Source organism: Centropristis striata, chromosome 23, assembly GCF_030273125.1.
Source record: "Centropristis striata isolate RG_2023a ecotype Rhode Island chromosome 23, C.striata_1.0, whole genome shotgun sequence".
NCBI classification, from domain to species: Eukaryota; Metazoa; Chordata; class Actinopteri; order Perciformes; family Serranidae; genus Centropristis; species Centropristis striata.
In genome coordinates this window covers 20519668-20543939 of record NC_081539.1, presented here as the reverse complement: position 1 = coordinate 20543939, position 24272 = coordinate 20519668, and the positions used below count along the sequence as shown (strand labels likewise).

Sequence of the window (24272 nt, the reverse complement as noted above, 5' to 3'; positions counted from 1 at the left end):
CTTCATTGTAAGTGAAATGCCTGTGGGAGCATCTGTCTTTTTAGATCGCTCAGCATTCAATTTGTCTTCATCACAGTAAATGGCAAAAGTGGGTAAACTGAACTTGAGAAAGATTATCTCTCCATCTGCACTCCATTCACAGGCAGTGAAGATGCAATTACTGTCATTCTCCCACTGAAAACAATGAATTGCCGGCTGTTTGAAGTACGCCACGATTGTGAATGCAACACCCTACCCAACTTCATCTCCTCCTCACAGTGTATGAGTTCAAAGGGGACCCATTATGCTCATGTTCAGGTTCATGCTTTCTTTTAAGACAGGTCAACATATGTTAATATTTTAAAAATATTTAAGAAACTGCCCTGTGCTGCTGCACCTATTTTCACCCTGTTTGAAATGTTTTATATTTCAGCATCTCTTTAAAAAGCTCAGTCTGCTCTGATTAGTCAGCATTTCCAGGTCTTCCCAATCACTTTCATTGTCTTAACATAAATTACTATAATTGAGTATAGGAGCACTTTTCACTGTGAAAAAAGTCACTAATAAAAACTTAAAAATGGAAAAACTAAACAATCCAGCAGTATTGGTAGCCAAAATCAACAATGTTGGCGACCAAGATTGTAGGTTTACCTGTCATTAGCATATTGCTACATGTAGCAGTGTATGTTATATAGACACTGCATTAACATGTCTGATGCAGATAACCATAAAAAAGTCAATGACAAGCTTAGGTCAGCTTGAGCTGAGAGTAGAAAACTGCTAGAACCGGAGTGTTCAGAACGGCCAGAAACTTGCTTTTTTTTTCTTCCGGAGGGCGTATCGGGCTCAATTTTAAGAATATACTGGATATACTGATATTATATGAAGCTAGAAGATAACGGTGCAAATTTAGGCTATTGCGGTGATTTTCAAAGCAGTCATGTGACCTCTGATGTCATGTTATGTCAATGAAAACATACATACATGTCTACTTTATGCTGATAACATGCAGTTTGAGGCAAAAACCACATCGTTTTTCTCATGCAGTACAAATTTGCCATCCTCTGTTCTCTTTGACAAACAAGCTCAACACAAACCGGGACATACTGTAGCTGCCTTCTAAAGCGGGGACAGAACTAGAAGCAGTCAGTGAGGAGATGACCTTGTAAATTAACTAGCCATAATAATCCCTCCCTGCAGGCTTTAGGACAAACTCCCCCTGTCACTCACTCTGCTGGGTGACAGATACATATGGTGGGCAGGAGATAATGCACTTCCACACACAGTACTAAACCTGTCATTTCAGTGCTTTTTAATCATTTACTACGTTTGATGCAGGAAAGATGCATGTACAAGTTCATACAGAAACACACACACACACATACTGCTGTGGGCTATATTCTATAGCAGGCCAGTATTGATGAGGTTAGAGGTGGGGATTAATACCTGTCTGGTTGGGGCTATAATGCAGTACAGGAGAGGGCAAACGGTCACAGAGAGCGGTGAAAAGATTATTATCCTTATTATGATGCCTTGACGTCCTCCCTTCATCTATCAGTTCACCTCTCCACCTCCACCTGTCACCCTGTCTCCAGATCCACCCTGCTCTCTACACCTTGCCTTAAATTTGATTGATTTCCTGCACAAATACCTCATTTTAATTTTCACTCTGTTACTCTTTATTCTTCTGCTCTATCCTTCTCTTTGTTATTCTAGGCGGCGAAAATAACACCAGCTCTTCCACTCATTCTCTTTTGCTTTCGCTGAAAAAGGTTTGAAAGGAATTAGCTTTTTATGGTGTGTTTTTTTACAATCTCTATCCAACAGCTTCTCTCTTATAGTTCCGCACCTATTTACTCCATCTGACATGTGTGCTTAAATGTAGAAGTTGAGAAAGTGTGTTTGCCTGAATGTGAGGCGTATTGTCAACTCGTTACACTGTTTTCTTCTTGAGTCTGATATTGCCTCCACTCTAACCAACTTACATTGGGGAGAGGGATTTCATTTTCCATGACCAATCAATAGAGAATAAGGTATCCGCCTGAATCTAACATCATTTTAAGTCGACACTGATGCTTAGCCAACATGCTGGTTTTGCGGTGGTTTTAAAAGTGGATCGGGGCAAAGCAAAAACAAATTATGATGTTGGGCGATATTGAGAAGACATGACAGGAGACATGACAGCCTCGATGGTCAGTTGCAGTCACCATTGTTGTTTTTACTCCTGCTTGGTTCTGGCGCAGAGCTTGTAAACACTTGACAACAGCTTGACATGACATTAGTCCCGCCAGTCCCCTTGCAGTGGTCACTGGATCGATTGCTTTTTAAACTGAGACACCACTGTTTCTTACGTCACAGTGCCAGACGAATCAGTCAATTCGACGGAGATTCAAAGATGTGGACCCAGACTAGAAGTGTGGAAGTGCATGTCAACACGCTGCAGGCACATCATCCAACCAGCCTTGATTGCAAGGCTGATAGTCGACTGGCTGATGGGGTGATGCTCATACACCTCAAAATCAGACACAGGCCTGTCTTTTGTCTCGTAGAGAGAGTTACCTTCAGTGATTGCTTTATTGATTTGCTTGTTTGTGTTGTTACACGGTGAAGTAAGCAAAGGATCTGGAAGTAAGTAAATGAGTGACTGATTGACTGAATGAACAAGTGAGTGGGGGACTGACTAGATGAGCAAGTGGGTGACTGATGGACTAGATGACTGAGAGGGTGCGTTAGTGAGATAAGCAGCTTGATCCCACTCCCCAACATCACACTCGGCACCTGTAAATGAGCTTCCCTTTGATCAGTGTTGTGCTCTTCCAGCCTCTATCGTTCCTTTGCTCCCTGCTGCTCTACCTCTCTTCTCCCACAGGTGAAGACGGGGCCCAGGGGCAGCACATCAGAGAACATGAGCAAGCTGTGTGTATGCGAGTGTGTCTGTGAGGGCGGAGACCTGGCTGCGACGCCTCCAGGTGAACAACCATCTGGAGAGCGACACACACTCAGGCACGCTCATGCGCACACTGATGCTTTGCTTATACCATAAACAACATTAAAAATACATGGCATATCAAGTGAGGAACGATAAACTTGCTACAAGCGTGTTTACCATCACACTGCGAGAGATCTGAGATCTGCCATTCACGCACCATCATCATCCGTCAAAACTTCTACAAGTCCCATGTGCCCTGCTGCCAAAAGCAAAACCGATCAAGAAGCCTTCCCAATTTCTGACATCCACACCACAGCATTGCTTGTGGCACTTAAGAAGCCACCCCAAATCTCTCTGAAACTTTAAAAAAATCGCCTTATCTAAGAGGAAGCAAATGTCATGTGACATTATCAAGCTGCATCATACTGTCAAAGTACATCTGATACATCCATCTATCTCACAGCGGTCGCAAAATGGTGCCATTGGATGGTTTGATGACTTGATGCAATACTTTTCTAATGATTTTCTGTCCTGTATTGAATGAGATAACAAAAATAAATGAACCAGTCACCAAAAGGAAATGCAATAGCCCCACATACATATTTATCGAATGTAAATCACTGGAGTATAACCACACTAGTTAAACTTTGCTCGTCTGGTCACAGTTTGAATTTCAAAATAAGGATATTAAATGAAAAATATCAATCTCCAAGCACTGTTGAGGGTCAGCTAAAATCAACAGGGTGTAAATAATCTATTACAAGACTAATATCTCCACATGTTGGCAAACAAACAATTTCGGCTGAATATTGGAAAACAGTTTTCAATTAAGTTATTGTTTACACTGAAGAGATTGAATACATTTCAAATTATATAACTGCAATTTTCAGATAAACAAGCAATAAATGTTTTTGCATCCACTTCACACTGGATGTACAGTGAAGGACTTATATAATTTACATATACATATATATATATATATATATATATATACATATACATATACATATACATATATATACATATATATACACACATTAATATATATATATATATATATATATATATATATATATATATATATATTATCCTTCTGACTTAATTAACTAGCCAAAGAATCTTTATCTTGTGGCAACAGGCAACCTTTGGTGTGAAATCAGATGAGGAAATTGCTTTGTCTAATGCCATTAAACGTTTTCTAGGTCCTTTAGTATAAAGGCAAATACAGAAAGAGCTGTGTGATGGAAAGAGCTCAGGTGCCTCTTGGGTTTTTGCGAAGTTGATAAGAATATCAAAGCTGTGTTCATTCAAATTAAATCTGATGTAATTTTAATCACAAGTTTGCCTTCAAAGTTACTTTGCTTACTAACCCTCTACCCTGATTGCATGAGTCTGTGTAGTATATTTTTTATGGATTAGTGTGTTGTTGTTTAATGGTCTCAGCATCAAAACTGCTGAACCAGTGATCCAGGCCACTTCTTTCCACTAAGTCCTTGAAAAACCAACTGTGTGCCTAAGACATTCCGCACAGTTTGGTTCAAGTCATTCTTGTTCCATTAGGCTCTGTTTCTGATCAGTTCACCTGATTCAAAAGAAAAACAAGGATACAGGTTGAGATGACAGTGTCTGGTTTAAAGGCTCAAAGTCAGCTTTGCATATTTAATACATCACAGTCAAGTGGCACAACCGCGATGCATCCTCGCATCTCCTAAGCGACACCTCAGGGAGTCTGGAGCTCTACTTCCCTATTTTTCCTCGTTTTAACGATGAGCCTTTTGTCTTCTGTTTGTCTTTCAGTCTGATAATGGGCCTTGGAGTATTCATGAAGCAAAAGGAAAATCAAATCCATTTCTACATCCTTTAGTTTCCAACTACAGAACAGCGGTTGGGATCTAGGGGACTTCCTTGGTTCATAAATTGCCAGCAACCCGTGACCAGCAGGTTGCTGATGTGAACGTGAGTGAGCACAGTTCTTCCCATCTACAGCAATATCAAGCAAAATGCCCATGAGCATTCTGTAACTGTGAGTGAGAGTGGACCCATTCTGGAGATTTTGAATGTGACTGCACAGACCCTGTCCTTCAGAAAACTTAGTTTCTTGCTAATTGTATGTGTATAATTGTATTGTATGTGTATATTCACACTGAGGCCTGTGCCTCAGGCTTGTGCCTCAGTGTGAATATGTTTGTTCATGACTGTAAAGTATCTGTTCTGGTCACGAGCTAGTCCATTTCTCCTCTAATGAAAGGCTGCAAGAATCCTCAGAGACGTAAGCAACCGCTCAGTGTTCTGCGAGTCGATTTGTTATGACTGAAACGCCTACGTTCTGAACGCAGGGGTCCTGGGTCCAGGAGGTTTGTTTATTTCAACCTTGTCACTCCCCCGCTGAGTTGAGTGGACTCTTACTGCCACTGTGTTCACATTATTTACCAACCAATTAATTAGCTATAATTAATGTATACACACTTGAATAAATGAATGAATAGGATGTGCTATTTTTGCTACCTTGAGGCCTAAGAGTTGCTTAAAGAGTGCTTTCTGTAGCCTTAAATAAAAAGAAAAAAAGATAGTTAAGTATGTGGTTCAGTGCTGTGAAAGCTGGTGACCTACGAGAATAATGAATGATATACGTACAGGAACATTTTTGAGTGGAAGGCCAAGCAGAGCAATGCGTGGTGATGGGTCAATGATTGTTTTAAATGCTTTAGACATAATCAAAAATTGACTTCCAAAAGGTTGATAATGTGGGGCAAAGCCAAAACATTTGCTGGAGCCTGCTTGTATCTCTCACATGGAGGTTTAATCAGGTTTAATTTTAACAGCTTGACCTTAGTCCAGTTTATTTCAATGAATTAAGTTGAATAAGACTGTGCCAGCGCAGGTGGAGGGGGAGTGAATTCTGTCCAATAGTTTGTCTCACTCATCATTCTGAAACACACAGTCTAAATCGGTTTCCCACTGCTGTCTTATTAATAGATCTTGAGATTGTGTGGAGTTTGTAATGAGAAATAACCCCTTTGTTCGGGACACTGCTCTCTAATATATTACCTAGCAGTTTAGGATGAAGCAACAAGAAGTCTAGAAAGGTGTTCTATGCAAAATTGCAAATGTGAAAACACATCCTTAAGGCAGAGTAATTCAGAGATGGAGCCAAAACCAGATTGTTGTTGCAGGGAGAGACTATTGGAAATGCTTGAATTTAGCAGTGATGTTTAAACTGTTTCACACTGTGTGACTAACTAACGGCTTTTATTTAGATTAGGAGGAAGCAAAAATATTCGGGCCCAGGCCAGCGCTTTAAGGGATCTGCACAAAGCTTCTTCCATCTGTCCCCAAGAAGGGACCCAGCCTCTAAGGCCATAATGACAATGTGGCCAGTTCAGTATGTTATGTGTATTTGCTGCCGAATAATACATCTGGTAATTTAAAAGGGCGATGCTTTTGGCAACTGCAAGAGTGTCTTTCTTAATTGAATGGGGCCTTTGTTCCATATAAACTATGAAACGGCTTGGTCTAACATTTTAAAAAGGACTTGGGAATGAAGATTGGGATCAACTGAAAAACAAAGAAACTTTATTTTAACCACTGTTTATAATAAATAACAATATAGCTTTTATTGGGTCAAAAACATTTTAGGTTTATGAGTGAAATTAAATGACCCAACGGAAACTTCACATTCAAAACTCATTATGCCATTTAACCATGATACAAAAAAGTCAGTGTCTGTGGGGCAATAAAATAACTTCTCATATTAATGCCCTGAATTTTGCATTTTGTATAATATAAGCTTTGTTTTGATTGTATCAGTTGCTCAGGTCATACAACCACAGGAGTAATAAAACAAATTAAATAAGTCAACCTTGCAGGAAGGAAAATTATTTTCTGCAAAAAAAATATGTCATCTTAAAACACATCCCGCAGGAAGTGTGGGCAGAGGGCAGAGAAGGGGCATTTTCAGTGACATGGCAGTAATTAAGATTATGCACAGCGGAGACTACACAGGCTAGAGAGCACAGCCCGGCTAAAAACATCAGGAGATTACATGCTGCATGCTTCCATGCAGATGGAATCTAAGTGATATTAAGAGATATACCTTTGTTCCAGAGGATGTGTAGGTAGTCCTTATCCAGAGGCTGGTTCAAAACAATCAGACAGATCCTCTGCGTGCCTACATAAGAAGATAGAAGAAGGGGCAGGTATGAATCATTAACAATCAGATGAAGAATCATAATGGCCACATAGCACAACATAACAAATCACTATGTGCATGTTTAAAAAATAACTCTTAGGTACAGTTTGAAGGCTGCAGTTTGTGAAAGAGAATGTGCTAAATAAAGTGAAAACAATGTAAAATGAAAACAATGGTGTGTTAATGAGGTCATTATCATGCTCCACGCAGAGACAGTGACATAAGAGGAAGGATTAAAAACAGAAACCATTCCAAATGTCATGATGTGGAATCTTGGTTTTGTTAAAGTTCTGCAACATTGGAAGGTACCAAAATGTAGCCAAAGTATAGACAATGTCCAAATTATTCAAGAATTTCCCTCAACTACAGTACCTTTTCTCTCATCGACCAGGGTCACCACAATGTGTGTACTTAGGCTTGCACTCATCTCTTCTATTTCTGCTTATTTGAATACCTTGACCTTGAAAACACAGAAAACCCTTTCAAAATAGCATGAGTGAAAATAACCTGACATCCTATAACCTTCCTCTTTCCTCTCAGTGTACCTCCATGCTTCTTTGTCAAAGTCTCTATCCCAGGGTGCATCATTTCACAAATGTATTTCCTCTCTCAACCCCCCATCCATCTTGCTCTCAGCTTTTCTTTTGCTCTGCTTCAAATGCAGATCCCCTGACTAATACTTTAGAATTGTCATTTTTCTGTCTGCAGGAGATGGGGGGAAATAATGGAAAACTCTGCATTCATTGACAAAGTGAAAACAGAGGTGCAAGAAAAGCCTTAATGGAGCAAAGACTAAAGCACAACCTAGCCTTCACACTTAGCCGTTTCTCTGCTTGCTCATTTATCTTTCACTCTCATGTCTGCCATCATGAATGGTTTTTCATCTATTTTTTACGTTGTTGCCCTTTGTAGCAATGCCAAAATGCCATATGCAAGCTTAAACAACACTCTAGTGGTTACAATGGCCTCTCCCTACAATCCTCATCTGTATATGTAAATTCCACACAACTGGATTCCAGTTTTGGAACAACACCACATTGCATATCTAATGAAGCTTCCCTTCCCCAATATACCTTTCATAATACATCAAGAATGCAGTGAGGCCAGAGAAAGCAATAGTGAGGAAAGGAGAGGAATACTAGTTCAGATTTCATGAAATTCTCATTGAAAAAGTGCAGCAACTTGTTTCCTAAAAAAACAAACTTTTTGGATTTATAGAGTACATTTTGACTTGGCTGAGAAGGTGTGGAGAAAAAGTTGTCCTTTGGGTTTGTGCTTTGTTGCAGCAGTGGGCTTGATATTGTTAAAAAGTTCACATCACTGGAAGGTCATTTCCAATACGAAAGTCAACCCCAGCAGAGTATGGTAAAGGGAAGAGGAAGGAAAGAGAGGATAAAGAGGAGACACAAAGGAGGAGGAAAAGAAAGGAGAACACAAGGAGGTGGAAAAAGAGGAGGAGTAGATTTGTCAGTCTTGTCTCTTAATTGGCTGGAGGTGTACAGAGAACAAAAGACAAACTCAACCAACCGTGACTTTTCAGATAACCCCTCGTTGTACAAACACTCACCTCCCCGCACACACACACACACACACACACACACACACACACACACACACACACACACACACACACACACACACACACACACACACACACACACACACACACACACACACACACACACACACACACACACACACACACACACACAAGGAGGTGTGCGGCCTTTTGTGCACTCTGTTCAAAGAAATGTCACCTTGGAATTCTTTCTAAAGTGCCAGACAGCATAAACACCACAAACATACACACACAGACACACACAATCCAAGCACATGGATATTCCAGGAATAGGCATTTATAATTAAAATGGTGAAATTTAAAAGGCTAACTTTGCACACGAGGGATTTTAAAATGCAGACATCCAGGGGCTGTTTTTATATTCTCCACTGAGACTCTAGATAAGCACTTCCTGCAAGAGATGAAACTAAAGCAACCATGGAAATATTCTCTAAACTTATCTAATGGAGTAAAAAGCATTTCACTGTACTGTGCAGATTAGAGTAAGATTTTCCAAGTGTATGATACAAAGAATTTTAAAGGTGTATTTTACTTTTGAAAGAAAGTGATTGATTTATCGAGAAAATTATATCATCAGGAGGACTTGTGTGCTCTGATCTGCTCTGATCTGCAACCATTTCAGGGAATATTTGCACAATGTGTGAAATCTGTAGAATAAATCTTGGATTTGTACAGTGTGCAAACTCAAGAGCGTAGCCTGTAATGCTTAGCTACCATGTTTGAGTAAACATTTGTTTCAATAGATGCTTCAAACCTGCTGATAGCCTCCTATCAGAAGTGAGTGTCTCTTGACTGATGTTGGCCTTTGAGTGCTATTGATTTTGGAGCTGTACAAGCACAGAAAATAAACACCACTTTTGTGCTGTGTGTTCCTGCTCTGCGCAAATCATACACGTGCGAGAATGTCAAGTATATACAAACACATGTACACACACAGGAGCACAATTATAGTGGCCTTTGTGGTCTAACAGGGGGATTACAACTTTCAAACAGCAATCAATGGAGCAAGAAAGAAGAAAACGATGTGCCATAAACAACTTACACCATTATAAATATGTTGTGCACAATGCAGTACTGACACCCAAGGCTCTGCTCCTCCTGTGGCACTCAATTATGTTCTGGGGCTTTAACTATTGGTTTTTATTATTCTTACTCATTCATCTGTAGATTATTTTTACAATTAACTGATTAATTTATTTCGGATAATATTGAAAAACTAGAAAATTTCCTCGGGGGAAATTCTGAAAGGGCCACGGGGGCTACACTATGATGAGATTCTTCAGAGATTTCAAACTATGCCCTTTAACCTCAAAGTGTGTGTGTGTGTGTGTGTGTGTGTGTGTGTGTGTGTGTTTGAAGCATATGTATGCATGTGTGAGGAGTGTGCACGCTTACATGCATGTGTGTGTGTGTGTGTGTGTGTGTGTGTGTGTGTGTGTGTATCTGTAACTGTAATCACATCAAAGATCAAAGGCAATAACAGAAATCTCAGAATTTCTCCAAAAATTATCATGGTCATTGAACAGGGATTGATAAAAAACTATATGACCTATCGAAACGTGGATTAATACACCGATACACAAGACTTGTGTCTACTGTTTAAAGTTTAAATGGAGTCTCTAGGTGAAATTATGCCGGAGAAGTAGACGTTTCAAAATCTCCAATTATTGTTCTTTTTCACTCATTTTTTTCCGGCCGTCCCATTCATTTCAATGCAAAATTTTGGGCAGTTTTTCGTGACTTACGTCGCGAAAAATTTGTATTGATATAGAATTTGTCCTGCAACTCTTCAAGTTGTAGGACTAGTAGCAGGACGAAATTGCGTCCGGAAGAGGAAGAAGAAAAAATCCACAGTATAACAGTAGTGCTTGGTGCGATTGCCCCGTGGCCCTAATTATCATCACAAGTTCAAAGAGAGTCTTACATTGTTTTTTCTCATTAACAGCAAGACGAGGTCAAAACCTAGTATATGGCTGACCAACTTTGGTTAATGCGATTTGTGGGCAATGTGTTACAGGAAAAGTTAGTGGTAGTGTCTATGATGTGACCATTTCTGATATTATTAGGTAGTATGCTTTGTGTCGGTTATACAAACAAGTAATAAAACGCTTAACAAATAAACCCCACATCTGTCGCACGCGCATCTCACAGATCAAATAGGATTCCATTCAATTAAATCTATCAATCCCCACTGAGGGTGTGAGACCAGTGTTTATTACAAGTCGTCTATTTTGTGACATTTAGTGAGGCGTTTTCTGCTCACACAGCTGTTTCAATCTCAACGCTCTGTTGAGAGCGTCTGTTTGTGTTGCTGTTTCACTACAGGAAGGTTGTCCTCATTCACTACTGTAGTGATCAATACAACGTAGAGTCAGAAGATCACTGGAAGACTAGGAGCATGCTGTTGGCTGTAATAAATGTCTAGCCCAGACCCTACACAGGTTAATAAATGGCATTTTATAATTCTAGGTCTGTCTTTATGAAATTGTGGTTCTGTCAAATCAGTCATTTCAAAATAAAGTAAGTTATAATTCATCATTCAGTTAGACCTTCCTATTTATTATTTTATCCATTAAGATTCCAGGTTCATATAAAATCAACTCAACACCTCAGAACTGTCCTTGACATTGCAACTTGCATTCCTCGACCCATTTTCCTGCTTGGTGGTGTATTTTTTTTTCAAATTCCACTCTGTGTACAGGCAAACATAAACAATAACAGGTCAAGACCAGGTATTTCATGTTCGAGTAGAGTACAGGTTGACAAAAGATTCTCCAGCTGTCCAAACAGTGGTCAAGGCTGAAGGAAAGTGGTTCCAGCAAATTACTTTTTTAAGGAAATTACTCGGAATGCAACACAACAGATCACAGAGATGCCTGAAATGCTTGTATACCTCATGGGTTAAGTGCACACAGCATGCTACTTGTATGTCTATAAGCCAGTCCCAGTGAATCCAAGAGGGATGAGAGAGGCAATATCTCTGACACTGCTGAGTTTTCTAGGGACAGAACGTTTGTTTTTCACTCCTAAGCTCTCTATTTATATCTTTCTGTGGGTGGACAATATTTCGCGCCAGTGTCAAAACCCCACACCACCATTTAATTTGGACAGAGTGTATCTGTTGCTACTCAACCATTGGCTCTCCTCTTTAATACCACGAAAAAGCATGTAAAGCTGGAATATTTTTCATGTAGCTCTTTATAAAACAGATCTAAAAAATGACATGGAAATAACAAATGTAACAGTAGATTTATTACAAGACAGACATGAGAGACGGAGAGAGCTACTTGAGCCGGCTGTCTCCTCTACAGGCCAAACTGTTGTACAATCCCCGTGACCTTTACAGCTCTGGGTAAAACCTGCCCTTAGGCTCGTATCAGCTTTCCTTCCTTCACACTCACTCACACCAACAGGGAGCTCACATAAACCTTGACCTGAGAGCAGTGGCTAAAGGCGGCTATAACCAGCTTCCTGCTCAGGTCTGAAGGGCAGCCGGTGATGACCATGTGGAGGCTTTCTTTTTTTTTTTTTTTTTAAGAGCATCAGCAGATACAGAACATGTTAAGGGAATATATTCTTGCCACAAAAACACAGCTACATACCTTTGGAAAAGAGAGAATGTGGGATTAACTATTTCTAGTGTTTTGTTTGAACAAAGTGAATCTGTCAGGAGCAAGATTGTTTATTTTTAGAATATTTCAATAATCAAAATGCCTTCAAAAGATTTTTATTTCTCAAACAGCAAGCATTACAAGCAAACACATCAGACTCTTTCAACAATGATTCATTTAATATGTACGCAGCCAAACAAAAAAAGACACAGGGAAGCGCATCTCATACATATACACATTGTTGTCATGAAAGTGCCAGTGATTTGTTTTTGAGTTTTAATTCCCCCAAGACTGTGTGTGTGTCTGAGTGACTGAGAGAAGCAGAGAGAGGAAGACAAGTGTGACAGTGATGTAAGTGTGTGTTTTGATCAGACGCATACAGATCTGTGTTTGGGTCCCGGTTTGTGGCTTGTGGGTGAACACGCCATATGTGCATGGCCCTGCGTATTTGATTGATTGCGTGTGTGTTGTGCCTGGGGAATGTGTGTTTGAAAGGCAGTACCTGAGGGCAGCAGGCAGTCCAAAGGCGTCAACTCTTCATCCATGGCCAGGATCCACAGGAGCCCGTCTTCAATCAGCCGACTCACCTGGAACTGAGGAGAGGAGGACAGACACTGTTGCTAGTCTTCTCCCTTTTATCTTTTTTAGATTTTGCCCTTTTGGTTTTTGTTTGAAATTTAATTTTCCAATTTATCTCAGCTCAGTTTATCGCCAGGATTCCTGTTCTAATTATTCACCTGAAAGCAAATAGACTGAATAAAAACATATGCACACGTGAGCTCAACAACACTAAAGTTGGCTCACTGCAACTCAATACACAAAATTGACACTTGAACTAAAAATGTGCGTATATATTTGTATATCTAGCATGGTGGTAGAACAATTAATCTGTCTGATGCCATTTCCAGGTAATCAGCACTGGCCGATGATTTCTTTTATTATAGTATTTCATTGAGCCAACATTGGAGAAGGATAGTACACAACATTGTTCATATAGTTTTTATGTATGTAAGATTTTTTTTAAAAGTCTAGTTTTTGATCACCTGTTGGCATTTATTGAGTTGATTTTTTTTTAATTCAAAATAAGTGCATTGCAGATAGATTGCATATCTACTTTAGCAAACAAAGACATTGCAGGCATTAAACCGTTAAATACATGTTTATGTTTAGTCATTTTGAGTCTCATTTGTTACCATTATTGAATTGTTAATATGTTTTTTTGAGGGTGCCAAAAATGCTGATCGTTAGACTCTAAAGATTGGCATCAATATCCATCAGTACTGCACATGTGTAACTTAACATACATAATAAGGAAGCAAGATGGCTCACTCATTAGCAACTTCCATCATTAGCTCTGAAAATTGTGTTCAATTTCTTTTGGATTAACTAGCCCGACATCCCAATCTCTATAGTTCAGCCCTGATGATAATATCAACACTGGAACCAGACATTCATCACTCTGTCTGCTGGAGAGGAAGCAAACCATGAAAGCAACATCTTTTTTTTAATTTAAAATATAATAATTAGAGAAGATGCAATTATTCGATTTGTCATTCGACAGAAAATTAATCTGCAGAACTTTAATAACTAACATTAAGCTTTTTACGTGTGTGGATTTGCAGCTTGTCTTGTCTCATGCAGTAGGAAATTGAATATCTTCAGGAATGTTGGCCGGACACAGCAAGCAATCTGAAGTGACACTCTCTGGCCTCTGGCAAATCATAATGGAAATGATTTAAAAAGAAGTGATTCAAGTAAATTATTGGCAGATTCTAATCATTACCTGCAGCCCTTAGAAGTAATTTGAGTAAGCAAGAATCAATCAGTAATCACTCACTGCATAATGAAAAGCTTTTAGTTTGGCTAAGGCTGAATGCCAGAATGTACTGTAGCGACCCTGCAGGACTATGGGGGGAATTGATGGGTTGTTTTGGGGGGGAAGAAGTTGCCCCTAGTTCAGCCTTATAGGCCAGTTTGCAGATTGCTACACTCCACAGTTAGCTAACCTGTTAGACCTCTCCTCAATAGCAATCCTTTCTCCTTCATACCCTCATAGTCCCCAAACTTATAACCCTGTGTCAGTGTCAATTATTAACATACTACCACATTGGACTTTAAACATTTGGCAAATTCATTAAATATTACCTACCATAAAATGGAATTATGCAACCAATTGTACTGTTGTTGTTTTTTTTTTAAATAATTTGTTTCAAACAATCACTGTCCCTACAGTGATCATCGTTAATCTACGCTTAATTCATTTATTTGAATTGCTCGATAATATTTTTCTTAGTTCAAGGTTCATACGCTTCTTCAGTGGTCAAATTAAATCACTTTTCAAGGACTTTCAGGGTCAATTTTCAAGCTTTTCCAGTACTTTACAACGGTTGTAAGTTTTATGTTTTAGATTAGTACTTACACGCTAAAAGGAGTAATTTCACTCAACCATACCAACAGGCAAGCGATGGTTTTACGCTTTTAACAACCAAAAGTACACTTTGCTAATCTCAATATTCAATGTAGTATTTTTTTCATTGAACATGCGATTATCTGCAGTCAGACTGCAAGGGAAATACAGTAAGAATTTCAAGTATTTTCAAGCACTTCATCCAAAATCCAAGCACTTTTCAAACCTTGAAAATGCAACATTAAATTTAAGCATTTTCAAGGATTTCAAGCATCCGTATGAACCCTGTTAATTTCTCTCTTTTTTTTCTTTTAAGTGGTACATTATTAACAGCTTATGTATAGTAGCCTATTTCAAATAATTTAGAGTAAAATCGTTACACTTTAAATCTGGTTAATTATACGTTTATGTTTTAATGCAGAAGCCGCAACATCAATGAGCCACACAAACACTAGTCGCTGGTTTGCCTCCACAGTTTCTCCAGGTGCTAAAATAATCGACTGCACTGTGAGCTGTGTGTTAATGCATAAACTGACCCAGTGCAGCAGCTCATGATGCTTACTCCGCTGCTACAACTATGCTAAACCACAGAATTATAAGCTCCTTTAACAGTAGCCAGCCACTCTTCCTTGGGGAAGTGGACTTTGACATCCTTAGCAGCGACGGTGTATTTAGTTTCACAACACTTGAACGCAGCTGCGTGTAAATACATGTGCAGTAATGAGCATCGGTGCTTCTCGTTATTTACAGAACCAGAATATTCTGACATAACCAACACACATACCGACACTATGCCTCACTACTAATAAGCCGACTTCATATTTTAAACCTGTCATTGCTTTACTTTCTAAATATTTTATTTTTAAAAACTCACCGAATGAAGCGACTTCCGCCATTAATGTTATAAACAGTCAAAGAAAGCACACTGAGCTCACAGCAGCAGGACTGAAGAGTGGCGGGGATTTGTTACGGGGACTCCTAGAGGCCAAACGTGGAAATGCGCTTTCTTTGTACATTGATTTAAAAGCTGAGATTTTCAAAGGCAACCCCTGAGGTTTTTAAGGAGAAACTCTAGGGCTCTCCAGTTAATTGAAAAATAGTTTAATTTCACTGTAAGTTTTTTTGGTGAATTATTCCAATAAGAGACTGTTGCAATCACTGCTTTCACTCTTCATTTTAACCATTATGTGCCACATTACAATATGGGTACTGAACAGATGTCCAATTAAATATTTAATGAACAAAATAGCAACTAAATTCTTTCAATATAGGGAGTAAAATAAATCTTGTAAAACAGGGTCTGCTGCTCTAATGTCGTTATATTTGGAGGTGTATGTGCACCTTAAAATCTTTAAAATGTCAAGAACCCCTAAAACAGATCTGCATTAACACCACTGACCCGTACATGATGAGACTTTTATCGAAGGAGACTATTTTAATGTTTAATTCTAATTTAGTTTAATGGAGCATTAACAGTCAGACAATTAGATGCTTCATTGATCCCCCTCCACAGGGAGAACTACAGGGTCTATAGTCTTTAGCTTAAAAATGTACAGCAAGGTGAGTGAACCAAGATCTTCCAAACTATCTCTGCCACCTTGCTGACTGAAAGTGGTATGATAAAAGCAGAGGAGAGATTGAAAACTGGCATGACAACAGTCAATATTGTCTGACTGGTGCGACAGTGAAATTAAATTATTCTCCATTTGGCTAAGGAGTCCCTGCAGGTTTCTCTGAAGACACAGAGGTCATGTCCCGTGTATTTTATTCTAGGGATGTGTGAGTTGTGTGAACCTGGAAGGACTTACACAGACATGGTGGGTATTTAATTGGCTGAATCCAGTGGTGTGTCCAGATGTTTGTGGCTGGGGTGGCCCAAGTGGAGTACTGATTTATGTAGGGGTGGCCCACACACACACATTGCATCAATTTAATATTCCGGTCTATAATACTTATATCTACTTTAAATGCTATTTACGAACATTGCAGTATTTTAAAGTTTTGTGCATTTCTGTGTTTAAAATTGTAATGAAACTAATCAAACAGTGGGCTACTTGGTGATGTAGTGGTTAGGGATTTTTGCCTCACAGCACTTGTGGGTTCAATTCTGTGTGGAGTTGGTTAAGTTGAATTTGTGACTCTAAATTGTCCGTAGGACTGAATGAGAGCGTGAATGGTTGTCTGTCTCTTTGATTACCCTGCCTCTCGCCAAATGTCAGCTGGGATGAGTAGTTAAGAAGAACAAATTAATGAATAATCAGTATAACAGTTGTTTTAAACTAAGCCCCCCCCCCTAACCCTAACCCCCCCGACAGGGCAGACAGCCAATCAGATTACAACGGTGAACCCTAACCCTAACCCATGGACACACTCGTGCCTGCTCTGATTCCACTTTTTTTTTTTAAAGAAAGATAGTTTCTCCAAAAAACAAAATGTGTGGCAAAATGTATGCCCTCAGATGATATCCTCTCTTGAATATAAAAGCATTAACCAAAGCTGAAATTATCACCTAATTGTAGTGATTCATTTTCAAATTTCTTCTTTTTTTTCATTGAATTGAAAAAAGACTGTGACTGTTGCTAATCATTCACACACTGGAGAAATAATTTAATTAATTAACAAATTCATCCAGCAATTCATAGATGAATACATATGACATTAAGGCCATGAGTGAAAGCAATGTTAATGGCAAGGGCAAAAATAGACAAAATGCTAAAATGGTCCGCAATCAATATTTTATAGCACACACATAACTACATTCTCTCGCTCTTTCACTTGCAAACAACACAGATAGATTTACACACACACAGGTGCACCAAAAATGCAGGCACATCAGAAAACTCACACACACTGCACAAATATACACAAGCAAAATGCATACAGGTAAACAAACATCATGAGCACACACACAATCGCACACAACCAGTAGACTGATGGTGTATGCCTCAGATATCTTCAGACAGCAGTAGAAGCAGTGTAAAGTGAGAAACCAAATCTCTCTCAAGGTGAATCCACTCCGGAGGCTCGTTAAAACAAACGTTCTCTCATCAATCAGCACTTGTCCTGTCTCCCAGACAGACTGCACATGGGGGGAGAATCATACACACACTTACACACAGTTTTGCACAGGCATGTATAGGCTACACACACTCGCATACACACATCCTATGCTCAGATGCATGGGAAGTCATTCATTCTGTGGGCATGCATTATAAATACATCTATGAATAAATTCCAGGCTGAGTGCATTCTTCATTGGCAGGGATTTTTTTTTTTACAAGGCCACACCACCTGAATGTTTGATCACATCTCTCTCTTCTCTCTGCATCTATCTAACTAGCTCACCTTTCCTTGTCCATCAAACTTTCTAATACTTAACCTTTTAATTTCTTTGCGTTTTACAGTTTTTTAAATCACATTATCGTGTTTATTCTCACTCTCCAATCATGTATTTTCTCACCTTCCTTCTTCTGTTTGGAATTCCCACTAAATGATCGCCCATAAAGTTGGAATAATTTTGTTTTCAGACACAATCCTCTGTTGATTGTGGTTTCATTTTCATTGTGATATGTTTGGAAGAGATTGATTATTAAAGTTTTGAGAAGATATACACTTTATCCGTCAAGAATAAATCACATTGTCACAATCATTTCATGGAAAGAGGTAGAAAAAATGTATTTCAACTATATGAGCGACCGTGTATATGAGATATCATATGATATGTTGCAATATGGGGGAAACAGATGGGTGACCAAGAAAAAGTAGGTCAGTGTTGTTAAAATAAAGAGACTAGGTGAAGACTTGTGGTCATTACAAAATCAGTTTGTACCACCAAACACTATTCAAACACACACATGTATTGCCTCTGCTAAGAAGGTTATGTTTTGATGTGGCTGACTGGGGATTAATTTTGATGAAAATAAATGGAAGGATGTAACATGGGTTAAGGAAGAACCCATTGATGTTGAGGTGATCCAAATCACGGGAAAGATGTACAAATTAGTTTTCACTTCCATTAACATTGCGAGATAGGGCATTTGTCTGGCATTCATGTGGTGTCAAAATAATTGGAAAATTGAATTTCAATCATATTTCAGGACTCACTTGATCTTGTTTTTTTAAAGATATTTTTTGGCCATTTTTGGTCTTTATTGATAGGACAGAGTGAAGGGGGAGACAGAGAGGAAGACACGCGGGAAAGGGCTCCGAGTCGGATTGGAACCCACGAGGACAACGAGTCTATGGTACGCGATCCACCAGGTGTGCCACCGGGAACGCCACGTGATCTGTTTCTTGAGGTATTTGTTACTTAATTTTTTTTTCTATCACAAGCAAAACCCAAAAACAAAACAAAAAACTGAAAAAGGCCATTGCTGTGGAAAATATTTTTCACAACTCTCCATGATTTCAAGACTGAAATTTGACACAGGTGTCTCTTTATTTGGATCGGAAACTTTGTGATATCAAAGTTCTTCATCCAAATAAAGAGACACCTGAGTCAAATTTAATGCACAGCATGAACATTCTCACTGCTGGCAGATGGTTGAACCACAGAAAAACACCTCATCCAATAAATGTCTCTGGCAGGCATTCATTTGCCTTTTTTAATGTCCTTATACTGTGTAAGCTAAGAATAGAAGTGTATCAAAATCTCTTGCCAGCTGCTTTTTAGTTATCTCTGTGCATAGAACTGTGGCTGGTTTTGGCCATCTATTGTATGAAGCTAATTACTGTCATTATTTGGCACATCAGAACCAGCTGAAGGCCGGTGCCAATTTCTCACCTTCAAGAAACAGTGAGTTATAACATAATGCTCCAAACACCAGTGTGAGTTGATAAAGCTGAGACAACCATGCTCGGTTATTTCTTCTTAAATTACTACCTCCTTACAGAGGAGCATCTAGTGAGAACTAAAGCTGTGTGCATTATTGTTTCATTTTCTCCTCAAGGTCACAACACAGTGAGGCGAGTGTGTTTGTCTTGAGTTCAATTTAATATCTCCTATCAGCGAATACATGAGTCACATCATTACCCCGCTTACCCCTGGCAGAATACACCTGTTATTGTGACAGATAATAAAACAAAAAAAGAAAGACACTAACTGACATGCAAATTCAGACTCTCTCTCTGGCTTTTATGTACTCTTTCTCCCTTTTAATACTCCCTATCATTACCTTAACTCCTTCCTGTCACTTTTCATTCACCTGTTCTTTCTTTGTCACTAATGCGTTTTTGACTTTGTCTCCTTTATTCCTTTTTATCTGCCTTGCCTTTTTCCTCTCCTGTCTCCCTTTTGTCTCTTCCTTTGCTTTCAGCTTTACTTCACGTCATTGTGCCTGTACCTGCTCTTCTCCATCATGCTCTTGGGCTTTGTGTTCATGCAACATTTTATTCCACTTAATAATGATTTTTGTGATGAAGGTGGATAGCAACTGAAAAGAGCCAGTTCAGGTTACTCAGGGGATTAGCTCTACTGAGGTTGTCTTCTGTTTAGGAGATAGTTGTAGGGGGTATGTGCAGCTGAATTAGTGCTAAGTAGGACATTTTTCTTTTTTATCTGCCAATGATGATGACCCATTTCACTGAGGAATGAACAAGAGCAATGGAGGACAAACACTTTTGCAGTTGTTTTGGAGGTAGAGACTCTCCTACCATGGTCAACTCGGGTAAAAACAACATAGTGCAATCTGCTGCTTGGAGGGGGATTTCTCTCTCGCAGCTAACAAATGGCCCTCAGTGGAAAGAGACAGGGCTTAAATTACTCTAGCTATACCTCAGCTCGGAGGAATGGGTCACTAAGAACAAGGAGGGCACATTACAGGTGATTGGACTCAGGATGTTGAAGTGCAGGTGGCCACTCTTTTAACTCCAATACATGGATAGGGTTGTGATTATCAACAACTTGGCAGCTTCTTCCCTGTGGCATTGTCTTGCTGTACTTAATACCCCCACAGGCTTCCTGTCATATATCCAGGGGAAGCTGATGGATTTTCTTTTGGTCATGATATCACTGCCTAAGGGCTCGTGTCCCTCACCTGCCTGTCCACAAGCAGGGATAAAGACTGACCTTGAGCATGGGGTGGCACCATTCCAGCAGTATAAACTCATATCTGTTGAGGAGGCTAGCGGATGTGCTCTTAGAGAGGACTAGGGCTGGCAGCTTAGTACTAGACAGTCATTTTTTTCTCAGATGAAGCCAAAAATGAGCTCTATGGGTTATTAATCACTCATGCCTCTGATTCTACACATCTGTCCTGAGGGCCTGACACCCACTGGGGTATACATTAGTGGCTAGTGTATAGGGTTTAAAATGTATGTATGGGGTGTGGTAGAAGTCTGTCATCCGAAAAATGAATATTTCCACTTGTGCGTGCTACAACCCCAAGGCAGATTTCCGTGAAGGCCGGTATAACAAAGTTGGAGCACAACCTCGCTCACTAAGAGGTAGAGAAGAAAAGAGATGGACTGGACTGACCTCCAAGAAACGGCTGGAGGGGTTCATGGGGAGCTGCTGTGGGTCCTGCCAGGCGCTGTGAGGGATGATGCAGATGGTGCCTGGTGATGCCACAGGGGAGGAAATTTCCAGGCTCCCTGCGGTGCAAATACCAGCAGAAACTGGCTTCGGCTGGGGTAACGAAGGCACACTTTCAATGCTGTGTACAAGGCTTGTTTTAGACAGATGCTGAGAGAGGGCTTGTACGCAGTATGTGTTAGGGTCAGGAAGACAGCCCAGTGAACACTTTGATGTTGATTGGATGTTGACATGGAATATTAAATAACTATTCCAATAAACCACTAATAAGAAAGTTGAAACATTTTGACAGGATAGTTCAAGATTAAACTGTTCTGTGCTCTATGAATATTAAAATTTCTTTTCCATAAATGAAAATTCTGTGAATATTTGAAAATGTGTTTGTCAGAAATTGAACAGCTTGCCAAGACCACCAGTGGCAGGAGGGCACCAGCACTCCTTTAGAGGTCAACCAACCTGCAGATGGCTGTAATTTTGGAAAATAACCTGAAAGTGTTGCATAGTTTCACAGTGTTGCTTCATTGCCCACAGGCTACAAATATTTAACTGGCTCAGTGTGAAAGAGGGAAACTTTGAGTAGGCGTCATCATGCGTATGTGTTCTTTATGTAAAAAAAATGAACATGTTTTGTTGCATTTTTATTTCTGAGGGCAAGTTAGACAGTTAGATGGAAGCACAAGATAAAGATGAGAGATCAGGCAGTGCTGAAAGAGATCGTCACAGCATGCCTTAGGGTGAGGAAAATGTATTTTTTTTCTCTTGAAATGATATTGTCATGGGGCAATATGTTTGGGTCCTGTGAAATGGAATAAATATATACTGGGGAGAAGAGGCCCGACTGTTTGCATTCCCTCTCAGCTTCTGCTGACAATGTGGATTTCAAGCCCCCCCTTTCGGTTTTGTAGTTGTTTCTGCAGAGTCACATAGTGGGGACTTGCCTTTCTTCTGAGGGCAAAAGTCCCCAGAGGTAGATCATTAAAATTTTTGCTGTAGACTTAGTTTAACAGTTAGGTTTAGTTTAAAGTAAGAGTTAGGATAAGACAAGTAGTGGTTAGGGTCAGTGGCTAAGTCTCGAATGGAATAAATGTAAGTCAATATAATGTCCCCAAAAATGAAAAATATCTCTCCTCTGTGTGTGTGTGTGTGTGTGTGCGTGTGTGTGTGTGTGTGTGTGTGTGTGTGTGTGTGTGTGTGTGTGCATGTCACAGAGTTCTGCTACAGATAGGCTACATGGTGGTGTAGTGGTTTACACTCTTGCCTCACAGCAATAGGGTCGCTGGTTCGCCTGTGGCTCTTCTGTGTGGAGTTTGCATGTTCACTCCAGATGCGCCAACTTCCTCCCACAGCCAAAAACATGCAGCCTAGGTTTAATTGGTGACTATAAATGTCCGTAGGTGTCAGCCCTGCGATAGTCTGGCGACCAGTCCAGGGTGTACCCGGCCTCAGCTGGGAATGGCTCCAGCTCCCCAGCGACCTAAGTTCAGATATGCGGTTATAGATAATGGATGGATGGATGGATGGGTAAAGGTGTGTTTGAGAGTTGTTGAGTTGTTATGGGTTTTACTATTTTTTGGTATACGTTAATGTTATGTTTGCATCCCACACATGAGCTCACTCTCTCTAACACAATCTATCTCACTTTCCCTGGTGCTCTCTCTCTCTCTGCCTTCCTACTTCAGTCTTCCCTTAAAACACCATTGATCTTTCTCTCCTTCTCTTGCTCAGTCTCTTGAGTTCTGTGTTGTCTAAACACACAGACCGATGGAAACTCTGACAATGAATCAATCAGTTTAATGAATGAAGTGCCTTCTGACTCTCCACTACTATTCTTCTGGAGGACTATTTGCAGGACCCCTTCAGCCCTAATGTTTTATCTGTCTTTGCTCTTTCTAATCTATTTTTTATTTTTAACCAGCTGTTGTTAATCGTGCCAATCTAAAATGAAAAAAACAAATTCAATGTCAATGTCAAAGTTAACTGTTACTGACTGTCGGAAAAACTTGCCATTTAAAGTGATCACTAATTCATGTTGTCCATTATTTCAAAATGGTTATTTCACTCAGTACGTAAGCAGCAATTGTGGCGCTCATATGCATACTAAATTAATTTTGTTGTTCTTGATCTGTTTATTATTATCACACTACATTTCTTAGCCCCTAAAAGCCTTGAGTGACATGTAATTACCCAGGAGTGGGTAACACCGGCTCCTGCATTATCAACAATAGAAATGCACAAATCAAAGGAAACTCTGACAACAACTCTCCTGACACAGCGCTGATGGCCTCCAGGGAGGGCTATTTGTGATTCCTGTGTTTCTCTTACCTTCTCTGCTCTCTTTCATTGGTGAAGAGAACATAAAAGTTGCTTATTCTTCTTCTTGTCACACTGAATGAAGCGGTGTAATCTCAGGAGAGGGTTTCTGTGGGGTTATTTGTGTGTATATGTGTGTGTGAGCACTCTCAGTGGGATGTTCTTTATACAGTAAGTATTTTAGAAAGAGGGTGTTACATTTTGCTTACCTTTCAGACCTCACAACATTGTAGTTGCATGGTGAATATACTGTTAAGAGCGAGAGCATGAAGTGGGAAGAGAGAAACTCAAATTCAGATCTTATGAGAAAAAAAGACACAAAACTCAATATGGACTGACCCATCAACTTCTGTGCACAGTGTTTGGTGTCCTGTTGAGACTGTACTTTCTTTACTGTCACATTAGTATCTATTCCAGCTTGGATCTGGGTTACATTACTTATATTCAAATAGCTTGGTTCCTTTACTAAAGCAAGTGGATTTTCTGTGGCATAACGGCACCGTTTTGATTTCCCTAAATCCAAATCCCCGGTCACCATTTCACTCCGGGAAGCCCTAAGTAAAAGTAATTGAAAGATTTACAAATGGTTCCAGGTTTGGATTATATTTCCGAACATGGGATGGACAGATGTCAGTGAGTCTGTTAGCCCAAATTCAGAAAATCCTACTTTTTGAAGGCTTTTATTAACTGATAGAAGGTTTTCAGAGTGAAAACTCCTTTGCAGCTATGCCCCGCT

General features: G+C 39.7%; 1 protein-coding gene across 2 annotated transcripts in view; it reads right to left on the bottom strand.

The window, feature by feature from the left end:
• tpk1 (thiamin pyrophosphokinase 1) overlaps positions 1-15640 on the bottom strand; it is a 78463-nt gene extending 62823 nt beyond the window's left edge. For both annotated transcript variants that reach the window (XM_059327334.1, XM_059327335.1), the window contains exons 1-3: positions 15569-15640; positions 12790-12880; positions 7002-7076 (exon numbers count right to left, since the gene is read on the bottom strand). In XM_059327334.1, the coding sequence (XP_059183317.1) occupies positions 7002-7076; positions 12790-12832 (118 nt within the window). In that variant the 5' untranslated portion in view covers positions 12833-12880; positions 15569-15640. The remainder of the gene's footprint in view (positions 1-7001; positions 7077-12789; positions 12881-15568) is intronic.
• Positions 15641-24272: the final 8632 nt, after the last annotated feature.